This window comes from Drosophila serrata, unplaced genomic scaffold (genome assembly GCF_035046125.1).
Source record: "Drosophila serrata isolate PLE 108 unplaced genomic scaffold, ASM3504612v1 contig_233, whole genome shotgun sequence".
NCBI classification, from domain to species: domain Eukaryota; kingdom Metazoa; phylum Arthropoda; class Insecta; order Diptera; family Drosophilidae; genus Drosophila; species Drosophila serrata.
Window position 1 is genome coordinate 910858 of NW_028257131.1, and position 12102 is coordinate 922959.

Sequence of the window (12102 nt, forward strand, 5' to 3'; positions counted from 1 at the left end):
TTCATTATAATACATTCTTTTTCGTACAAAATATTCATTTCTTTGTGGTTTGTTTTTGTGGGATTACTTTCGTTTTAGTACTTCAATGTTGCAACAGATGTTTGGGCTGTATAGATTGTCTTAAATATAATTTTATTTGTAATGTTTTTTTGTACACTTGTTTATATCTTTTAGTTTAGCAAATTCCAGTTCTTTTTCGTTTTTCTTTTTCATATATTTTGTTGGTTTTGAAGGTGGTGGTGAGGGGTTTTCTTTTTGGGGCGTTGGGTAAGGGTTATTGTTTTTATATTTTTTAGCTGTAAGGTAATTTCAATTTCAATTTAATTTCAATTAAGGATTTTTGTTTGATTTTTTTTAAATACTCTTTTTTATGTGCAATCGGGAGCCAATAATGTGCGAGCTTGGTGTCTCTCTCCTTTTCACTTTACCCTTTGTTTGTTTCAAATCAGTTCTTTGAGGCTGCTCTCGTTTTTTACATTAATTGAGGTTAAGTGCAACACACACTCACAAACATACACACACACACACACACTGACAGTTAAGTACAGAAACAGAGAGAGAGATAGAGATAGAGAGAGAGCGACAGAGAGAGAGAGAGAGATATAGAAAGAGTGTAGGCAAAAGAAAGATAGATTGGAATACACTTAGTTAGCTTGGCAATAACCAATTGGTAAAAACACAGACAGTCAGTTACGGTTATCTCGTTACAAAAAAACAGTGTGACCAAAATATGTTTCAACGGTTTCTCGACATCAAAATCATAAATGCAGCAATGTTAGTTAGTAGGAATATCCAAAAAAGACGAAAAGTACAGTCTGTACCTGTGTGTATTGCGAAAGTGTGTGTGTCTGTGTGTGTGAGTGTGTTTGTGTGGAAATAACGGAAAAAAAGAACACATCGATTTTGGAAGCTTTGTTTTTTTTATCGTATTCACACTGAAAGTTTCCATACATATTTTTTTAAGCTTGCTTTTTTGGTTTTTTGTTTCCATTTCTTAGACAATAAGTTGCAACATTAAAGACGAAAAGAGATTTGGAAAAATTTTAGAAGGTTTTCTTGTTTCTTTGTTCGGAATTAAATTTTGTTGTTTTTTGTTTTATATTTTTTTTCAGCAGTTTTGAAACGAAGCATGGCAAAAAAAAAAAAAAAATTGAAGAAAATTAAATGTACTTAGGAGGCAATAAAAGAATGATTAAATATGGGGTTAAATCCAAAAGGAAAGCGCTTGGAAAATAACTACGCGTGTGTGTGTGTGTTTATATTTAAGTGAAATTATAAATTGAATTTGAAATTTGTTACATGTTTTTATTGTTTGATATTATTTGTATTTTTAGTTATGTATTTTGAATTAATGCCGATGTGTACGCCAATCGAGCTAAGTAACTGAAATTGTTTGATTTCTGTTTGTTGGATTTTTTTATGTCATTCGGAGGCATTTTGAGTTCTACAAACTAATTGGAATTATTCCGGGTATATATGTTTGTTGGAAACTGACTTATGACTAAAATATGGCGGCATGAGGTAGATGAATATCAATCGATAAGTTTTAAATAATACATATCAAAATTAAAAATTAATCGATACATAAACGATAATCGTATGTGTGTGTGTCTATGTGGGAGTGTGTGAGTATCAAATGTGTGTGTATGTGTGTATGTATGGCTATGTATGTGTAAAGGACTTAAAAAAAAAAGCATGCAACATGCAAACGTACAGCAAAAACTAGGAAAGCAATCGAAATCACAATCCAGTCTCGGCCCAAAGAAAAAAAAAAACAATGGGAAAAACTCATCCTAGAAGCTAAATTTATAGTATATATTTATCAATATAGAATACCATACGATATACGACAAACAACGAAATAATAAAGATATGCATGTAAAGACAGATAGACAGAGATATATAATATATAATTTTTCGGTAGGAGAGGTGTTGTTGATCTGTTGCTCTAGCTAGCACTTTTGGGTCTTATTTCTCTTAGGATTATCATTCGAAATATATATATTTTTAGCTAAATAAATACATAGGACAAATTAAAATACTGTACTTACAAAAGCATACGAAATAGGGGAGGTAATTAATTAAGTGTATTACTTGTCTCAGGATGTGAAGGGGTATTTATATAAATGCATGCAGGAACATTCAGAGACATGTATAACCTGGAGATGGTCCTTGAGGTTCCATTACTTATATTTATATTATTTTATATTATATCCAGGACCATTTCCAATTTATACATCAATTTTCTGACTATTTTCAATGGGTTTTACTTCTACTTAACCATCTAGATTAGAATAGTTTTGCTCTTTTTGGTTAGATTTTAATTACGGGGTGGTTCAGGGCAGGGGCGGGTCAGGAAAATGAACAGAAATTAAGCTACGAATTTTCTACAGTTTTTTCTATACAGTTTTTCTATTATCTTATTTTGTTTTTCTTTTTTTTGGCGGGGTTTTATTTCTCGCATTTCTTTGAGTTTCTAATAGTTTTGAACGCGTGGTGGAAACAAAGTTTTGGTTAAACAAACAAAAACAGATTGTAGATTAACCAAAAGCTAATAACAAATTACATACGCAATATACAGACAGAATATAGGGTAAGATATTCTTTCGGTTTTTTTTCGAGTGCGTTAAGGTATTCAAAAGCTCAGAGAGAAGAAGATTCTTTATGTGTGGTTTTACTTTTTTCTTTTCTTTTTTGTAGTATTTGTAGTTGTGGTGCTAGCTCGGTTCTGGCTAAATGGCTAATGGCTAGTGGCTAGTGGCTAATGGCTAATGGCTAAATGGCTAAATGGCAGTGCTCCACCTGAGCAGTACTCACCGTCAATGTTATCGGTCTGATCCAGCTGCATCTGCTTGACATCGTTGTGATCCTCCCGTGCATCCGCCGCCTGCAGAGCGTGCTGCGATAGCAACGTTGACATGTCCTCCGCGTGCAACTTCAAGGCGGCGCTCTTTTTGGGTGCAGCAGAAGAAAGGGAGAAAGTGCGAGAGAGGAATATATATAGGGGTAAGTCAAGGACAAATCTGGGTACTATATAGGGGCTTAAATTGGCTAACGTGACCATAAAAAAGACAATCGAATAACCCTGCTTAAAACTTATGACTTCCTATAGATTTTGTACGTTTGCAACTTATCTTTTAGTTTAAAGTAGTTGTCTTTAAGGTAATATATTGTTAAGTAAAGTGTCTTAAACTGAGTTTTTTTATATTAAAAAAAGTATTATAGTAATAATATGATTATGTAACAGAGATCCCTAGTATTCCTTATTCCTGTATGACTGAAACGATTTCAATATTACCCAAAAACACCATCTATAACCTCCTGTTCCATTTCTTTGAGAAACCCAAAACCAAATTCCTGATAGATCTAAAATTATCCCTACAATTACAAAATGCTGCCACAAAGCCACCTTTACATATTGCTCATAGTTCTTAATTTTCGAAATTTATTCTTAAATACATACATATTCTTTATTCATTTGTCATACATTCTGTTATTGTCAAAGTCTTATGCTAATGCCTATGGCTAATCCTGAGCGGTGTATATGTTGGTTGCCTCTTCCGAGGACCTGTCTCTCCCCCCCTATGAGCTCTCCTTGCCCACATTTATGGTGATAACATCGGGTGAACGTCGTTTGGATGGGCCACCACTGCCACTCGGAGTCTGATTTAGAGTCTGATGTTGCTGCTGGTCCTGCAGTTCACGTTCGTAGCACAGACGATGCGACTTGCACTTGTTGTGGTGATTAACGATCTCCAGCCGGAAATTGGAGTTGCCCTCGACAAAGGAGGTGCGAATGTCGGCCAGTTCGCCACTCCATTTGCGGCAGTGGCGGCAGAACATGGTATTGGCCCGCTCATCGTACTGCAGCCACTCGAATTGGTATAGCCAGTTGGCCCGAAAGCGACCGCTCTTCCGGGAGCTGGATCCCAGGGCAGAAAGCGATGATTTGCCCACCGAAGGATGCGGTGACTGCTGGTGTTGGTCCTGCTGGGAATGCTGCTGATGATTTTGATGTTGTTGCTGTTGCTGTTGCTGCTGCTGCTGGAGCAGCCTCTGCACAGCAGAGTCCAGGCTTTCGTTTTGATAGTGCAACTGGAGGCTCTTTAGCTGCGCCTCCATGGCCTGGTGCAAGAGCATCTGGTGCATCGACTTGGTGCTGCCTAAAAACGCTTCTGACTTTTTCACCTACACGCCGGCGGATTGAGAAAATTTGTGGGTCTGAGTAGAAGGAAGGATTTGCTTTACTTTACTTTTACTTTTACTTTTACTTTAAACAGCATTGTTGAGATTTTTTCTTTCTTTTCTTTGGCCGATATATATTCCGCTGAGATCATTTGGAAAACTCAATTAAATGCAATTCACCAATCCTTCGTTCTGTTCCCATTTTGCTTGAATTTCTAAAACATTTTAACAAACAGATTGAGCAATATGTTGGTTACAATTCACGGGCTTTCTGTGGCAAGCATTTTGCAATTGGCGGCTAGCTACAGAGAGACAGAGATGATGGCTTAACAAAACAAAACAAACTAAAAAGGCTTTACAAGAATGTTCTGTACAGTAGCTGGAACCATCGAACCGCTTCAAAAAAAGAAAAAACCTTAACAAACTAAAACAAACGATGCGGCATCAAAATCATAATTGAAACTTAATCAAACTGTGGAACCTATCGAAGAGATCTAATGCAATTTGTTGACTTACCGGCAAGTAGTCGGGCGGCAGGGCCACATGATGCTCACGATGCTGCTGTTGCTGCTGCTGGGCGTCCATCAGCTCCTGCTTGATGCTCAGCGATTGGCTCAGACCGCTCAAGGCGCTGGCCGCGCCCACATTGCCACCGCCGAGGCTGCCCAGGTGGCCGCCGGTGGTCATCGAGAGCGGCGAGTCGTGGCGTCCGCCGGCATCCTCCGATTCTGATGTACTGCCGCCCGTCTTGGGCACGGGACTCGACTTGAAGTTGGCCTGAAATTTAAGGTAAAAGCATGAGTAAAATGTAAACAAAGAAGAAATTTTGGAAATAAACTATATAACTATAATAAACTATATAAACTAGTAACTAAAAATATATGCAATGTAGGTATTGTCGCAACAACTTGTCTCTATCTTTTGCCCAATTAAAATACCACTAAAAGGGCCATAAAATACGCCTCATATTGGTGGCCTTTATCAGCACGTGCCACAGAGAGAGCGAAAAGAAAGGGAGAGCGGCACGTGCCTAGCCCACGAAGACCCCACTCTCGCTGATAAGAGCCCGAAATAACTGCCAAAAAGGCTGCCAGCACAACACTATTTGATCGCAGATCACCGGGCCCAACTGATAGCCGGAGTCATGTGAGCGAGCGGAGCGTGTGCCCAGTTGCCCTGCCCTCCATCCAAGACCATCTCCTCATCCATATCGTAAATGCCAAAACACAAATGTTGATATTCTTTGTTTGTTTGCATGCCACCCGCCCGTCCGATAAGCGAAAAGTTTGGCAAGCTTATAAGCCATAAGGCCGTGAAGGTTAACTTATAGATGGGGTTTGTATTATGGCCAAAGAAGTCTAAGAAAAGTGGAGAATTAAGCTTTCAAAATATTCAAAAATGATCGGAAAACATTACATTTACGTTGTATTTTGTATAATTTAAGCTTCAATATCTCAACACCTAAAATCTATGTTATATTACAAACAATTTCTGTATTTATATATTAAAAAAAAAATAACTCTTTTACGGAAATTAAGCCTTTTTTTACTACACATTGTAAGGTAATAATTCAATTTCAGGACAATGATTACAATATTACATGTCAATTAAAAAAGTACAGTAAACCATGCAACCGCAAAGTTAATTAAAATGTTACGATGTAAAAGCATACAAAACACATCATTGCTTTATAGTTTCCAAAAAAGTACAAAATGCTAAATTACCATCAGATTTAAGCCAAAAATATACTAAGTTGCTAAAAAGTATATAAATATAAATAACATATTCATAGTATAGTAATATGGAGTTGTAATTATGTTTTAAATAATAAACATTTGACGCCCCGTTTGAATGTGTGATATTTTCTAATTAAATTTAATTGTCTGGCAATTAAGGTATACATATACATATAAACACCAACAAAATGTGCTTTAAATTTCAAATGCGGAATTCCACCATGAATGACTGACTGACAGAGAAGCATTCAAATGGTTTAGGTTTTTGGTCTGTGGGAAACAAAAAACCAGAAAAAGCGACAATTTAATTACAGGGCAATGTACTGGCCAATAAAACAATTAAACAAATACGGAAGGTTAGCTGGGAGACTCCTAAACTGGCACTGCCTTTGTGAGTTCACTTTTTGTTTAATAATATATAAAATGTATAATAGGCCGGGGAGATTCTAGGTAATTGAATTTGATTCCGTATAATGAGGATCATTTTGTTGTAGACTAGAATTACATATTAAAGTAGGGATTTCATATTAGTCATTTAAAGCACTTAAAAATGTACGTATATAATTAACTTTAAATATTGCAAAATGAGAATTTATATTTAGAATTATTGTATTTTATTATATTAAATTATTTAATAATAATATAATTGCATAGTTTTATTCCGCAGTAATTTTTAAATATTTAAAAATATATTTCAAGTTCAACACTGCGTATACGTAATTTCTTTAAACCATGAATATTACTTATACGCAATAATAAAGCATTTCTTTTAAATAAATATGATTTTGTGTAAGCGTTTAATTATAAATGTTCACATGTAAATTGAAATTGTTTTGTTTATATTTAAAAAAAAATATATATATAATTTTGGGGCCGTAGATACTTCAAAAAAAAAATAGTTTAAATCTAGGAAAAATATATAAAATATAGAAAATTATAGTAAAACATTGCATATTTTTCCTGTTCTTGTTATAAATATACAACAAATATTTCAAAAGTAATTTCAGGATCAACACTGCGTATACGTAATTCGGACTAGGAATATTACGTATACGTATTTATAATAACGAATTTCTTTAAAAGATGTATAATTTTGAGTAAAAGTTTAATTATGAATTAATCAATTTTATTGCGTTTCTTTTGGTAACATTTAAAATATAATGTAAATTAATGTAATTCCAGACATAAATTGTAAAATGCTGGCAATATAAATAAGATATATAATACTATTAAGAAATGTTTCATACTATTCCTATTTGTAAACATAAGTATACTTGAAAATATGAAAAAAAGGATATATTTAAGATATTTCAAGCTCAACACTGCGTATACGTAATTTTTCAGGCTATAGCGTATACGTATTAAAAATAAAGATGTTTTTTGAAATACATATAATTTTGATTAAGAGTTTAAAATAAATTGATCAATTTTTTGTTTACATTTAAAATATCTTTTTGAACTATATATTTCCAAGCAAATTTTGTAAAATTAAGGGAAAAATATATAAAATATACAAAAAATCATATATAATTATTAAAAAGCATTGTCATAGTTTACTCTTACTTTAAAGAAATTGAATATATTACAAAAAAATATATTAACAAGATATTGCATGCACAACACTGCGTATACGTTATATAATATTCTAAAATATTACGTATACGTAATAATATACTTTTAAGAAAAATTATTATTTTTAGTAGGAGCTTAAATATTAAATTATTGAATTATTTATTTAACTTTATTTATTTAACTTTATTTATTTAGTAATTAATATTTAATATATTAATTTTCAGAAACTTATGCAGAAAAGAAATGCTTTGCTCACCTGAGAGTCCTGCGGGTAATGCCTGTCCTGGTGGCTCGAGGACAGCGAGTTATCACAGTTGGATGATGAGTTCTTACGTCTGCGCTTACTACTACTCAGCTGCTCCACGGGCGTGGTGGACATCTCCCTCTCCCTGTCCCGATCCCTTTCACGCTCCCGCTCCCGCTCTCGCTCCCTTTCTCGCTCTCTGCTGTTATTTCGCTCTCGATTGCTGTTGTTGTTGTTGTTGTTGCTGCTGTTGTTATTGTTGTTGTTATTATTGTTGTTGTTATTGTTGTTGTTGCTACTATTGTTGCCAGTACTACTGCTGTTACTATTATTATTATCCTTGTTGCTATAATCCAATTGCAACAAATCATCGCGACTATCGGAACGATCAAGAGTTCCACGCTCGCTGCCGCGATCGCTGCACGCGTCGGCGCTGGCACTTCGATTGGCAGCGGCTGCAACAGCCGCTGCAACCGCTGCTGCCGCTGCCGCAGCACTGGCACTGGCACTGCCAACGCTCGGAGATCGTTCGCCGCCGGTGGGCGTGGCCAGGCCAAGGGCCACGGCCGCTGCATTCATGGCATTGCCGCCGGCAGCTGCCACCGCAGCAGCTGCTGCCGCCGCGGCCGCTGCTGCCGCTGAGCTGCGTTCGCTCAAACTGCTGCTGCTGCGCTGCGTCAGCTCGTCGCGCAGATCCCGTTCGCAGCGGGAGCGCAGGGAGTCGCGGGATTCGCGCATCGCATCGGCCACACTGCCGCTTCCGCCACCACCACCAACACCGCTACCGCCGCCGCCGCCAAGGCCGGCGCTGTAATTGCTCGGACCGCGGCCGGTGGGCGAGCTGGCCGCCGAGTCGCGCAGCTTGTCGCAGTCGGAACGATAGTTCAGATTGTTGTTATCTGTGAGGCCACGCACCTGAAGAGATTAAGGAAGAGAAATGGGATGTTAATTATAACAATAATCATATAATTTGAAGACTAAAAGTGCAATCTCTGCTTTATTTAAACGTTGTTATCTAGCACATATTGTAGGATGTTCTAGAACCCTTTAAAAAGATATGGAAAAAGGCATATTTTGATGTAACAAATTCATTGTAAACTTGATTTTTATGGTGTAAAAATTGTGTAGCATAATTTTGAGGGCCTTTTTAAGTGATTTCATTAGCACTTCCGGTTATTTATATCCTTTCCATATCATTATTATTAAAGAACACACACCTGCAGACTCTCGGCCGTCTTGAGGAACATGGGCAGCGAACTCTGACCCACGTTGACCTCGCCCTTGTACATGAAGTCGAGCAGAGAACGCATCTCTGAGTATCTGACATCTTTCAAGTAGATGATGGGATGTGGATGCTGGTTCTGTAGGAAAATCGTCTCGAAATACGGACTGCAGGCTGACAGTATGGTTTGGTGAGCCTGCAAGCAGTATATTAACTTAGTGACTGTTTATAAATGCATAAATATATTTAGCAATGTGTACGCACCTTGACTGTCTCGCCCTCGCAGGCGAGCGTGACATCGCAGAGCGCCTCCCGCTGGAGCAGGGAGGTAAGGACGCCGGTCAGATTTGTGGGATGATTGTTCCAGCGCAAGCAGAATTGCTGGTCCATCGCTCCTTGGTCAGTGTTGTACCTGTAAATTAGGATAAAATTCATAAGTATATGAGGTAATACTTGGTAGTCAAAATAAAAAGTGTTTAATATTTTCAAAGACTTCATTAATCTGCATAGTAATCGAAGAAAAATTCTGTTAATAGAAAGTCATAGGAGAAGCTTTGCTAAATAGTTATTTCATTTAAAGGAGACTTATTGCTTCTTCTAGTTTATTCAGATAATAAAACCGCAGCCAAAAGTATCTAAATTTAGTTACTTCCATTTTTCGAATGCTTCCGGAAACGGAAGCGGAAGCAATTCGATTTTCAGTCGGAACCGTTATCGTTATCGTTATCGCCGGCGGCTCACCACAGTTGTGGGCGTGTGTAAACCGTTTGTACAAGAAATACCAATGATAATTTGTCATTGAACACAATTGCTCATTACAATTGCCGAAGCTGAGCGCCCCGAGGCTGTTCTCAATTATTTATTGCATTTCCGTTTGGTGATAACAAAAGCGCACACCATTGTGTGTGTAGTTGTTGCTTTCGTGGCCAAAAACACCACTGTTGCAACTGTATTAGTGCAGCATGTGGGTTGTGTATGTGGAGTGTTAATTGCCATTTGTTGCCGCCATGTTTTGGCTGCTGGCTAACTGTTAATTACTCGGCCAAATAGACGAGCAATCCATGCAAATTGCAAGTTGTCGGCCAGAAAAAGAAGGGAGCATAATGTATGGTATTCCGGGGCTTATCTATGCCACGATTTATGGAGCCCTCAAACCCACTTACAGTGTGTCGTTTTAAGAATAGAATTGATGTTGATATTTCTTTATTACAATTGCCTGGAATCCATCCTAATCTTAACGGCCTTTGGTCAAAGTTCTTTAAGCGGGATGAGTGCGGCGGTGGAAGTTGATAAGAAGCACTTTTGCTTTTTTTTTTTTTTTTGCAATGCCTTTGTATTCAATTAAATTGAAATGGATTATTAGTATTAGATGTACCACGACTATTAAGCACCCGGTAAATGATCTTATAAAATGGCCATTTTAATTTAATTATTAAGATGTATTACATTATCAACACTTGTATTGTTGTAATGAAGTATTTTTCAATTCGAAAGTTTTGTTTTTTTGAATTGAATAATAAGAAATATATATAAATCTTGTTTAAAATATGCAAATTCTTTTATATTTAATAAATATTTAGTGCATTTTTCCTGTTTTGTAAGAGAGAGCCAGTATTTAACAAATATAGTATTTTCAATTTACAATGAGTAAAATTATCTTACAATTTTATTAATAACTGTAGCCTGGAGTAAAATTTCAAAAATTTTATCAAAAGTCAATCAATATCGTAAATATTATAAATAATTATATATTTGTACCTATTTTAAGCCAAAATTATACGACAAATTCTACAGTCAAAGTCCAAAATATACAAAAACTCAATAAACAAACTAACAGTTATATAAATGATCTACTTTATCAATAAATATGTAAATACCCTATGAAAAAGTAAGCACAAAGTCTAATAAATATTTGATTACTATAATTTTAAGTAATTATCAAATTAACCACAAAATCATAATACCCACAATTTTCATAAAATACACTGTAAAGAATCATAGATAGAGAGAGAGAGAGAGAGAGAGAGAGAGAGAGAGAAACACCGGAGCTTTAAGCTTTTGCCGGCGACGCTTAGCGCTTAACAAAATAAATAAACAAAGCGTCAAAGAACTTTTTCGCAAACGAATGCTGACCGTGAGAAAGAGGCACCCAACGGCGAAGTGAAAGAGAGAGAGGAAGAGTGGGGGCGCGCGTGCGAGAGAGATTAGATCGGTTATAGTGTGTATATGTATGTTTGTGCTTATAGCAATAATAACAATTACAGCGTGTGTGCGTGTGGGGGGCCGCTGTCGTAAGCGTTTTTTATTGGCGATCCTCCCCCTCTCACTCTCTCACTCTCCCAGCCTTATGTTTAAAAAAAAGAATTGAGGAAAAAGCTACAACAAAAGTAAACTTTCATTTTCATTCGAGCAAATCTTTTCGCATTCCTTTTCTATCTATCTTTTTTGTAAATGGTTATTTTGCTTTTCTTTTTCTCTTTTTTCTTTGATTTTGATTTGGTAGTAAAATTATATGCATATAGATCAGAATTATTCGGTATAAATATTCCGTATATATAGATATTTCGCAAGGCAAATTGAGTTGTGCATTTTAAATACGAATTTGTATTCGCAAAACACGTGATTTCATGTGTAAAGAAAAGTATAACAAATTTAATTGTAATTTAAATATAAACAATTTATTTGATTTTCCTTTTAATACAAATATAGTTTGATTTATTTTTTATATTGCTTGGAATTTATAGATTTCCCATGGTTTCTTTGATAAGAAAATAATTTATGAGTAAATTTTACAGAGGCAATAAATTTGTATGTCGAAAATAACCAAAGACCCAAAACCCAAAAGTTATCTATTTAAATTGTCACTCATTGCACATAGTAAAAACTATGATTCATAAAGAGAAAAATAAAATATGACAAATATACGGGGCTCAGCTTTGATTAAAGTTAAATAATATACCTAGAAGATTGTAACGCTGTTAAGGTGATTCATTTCCAACCCTATAAATATATATTCTTGATCAGTATATATTTACAAAATATTTCAAAATTGAATAAAAAATATCTGCTAAAATTTTAATTTATATATTTTTTTAATATTAAATTCATTATGCAGATTATTTAACATAATAAAAATATAATAT

The 12102-nt window shown here is 35.6% G+C and overlaps 1 protein-coding gene across 5 annotated transcripts in view; it reads right to left on the reverse strand.

Annotated features, from left to right (window-relative positions):
• The window catches only part of LOC110187623 (sex determination protein fruitless), a 133464-nt gene that overhangs the window by 10472 nt on the left and 110890 nt on the right, over positions 1-12102 (reverse strand). For 3 of the 5 annotated variants that reach the window (XM_086830299.1, XM_086830301.1, XM_086830298.1), the window contains 5 exons: positions 9224-9371; positions 8955-9155; positions 7750-8652; positions 4702-4962; positions 2818-2950 (listed from right to left, as the gene is read on the reverse strand). In XM_086830299.1, the coding sequence (XP_086686425.1) occupies positions 2818-2950; positions 4702-4962; positions 7750-8652; positions 8955-9155; positions 9224-9371 (1646 nt within the window). Of the gene's footprint in view, positions 1-2817; positions 2951-3436; positions 4189-4424; positions 4488-4701; positions 4963-7749; positions 8653-8954; positions 9156-9223; positions 9372-12102 lie in introns of those variants that run through there. The other 2 variants (XM_086830300.1, XM_086830302.1) reach the window with 2 other exon arrangements.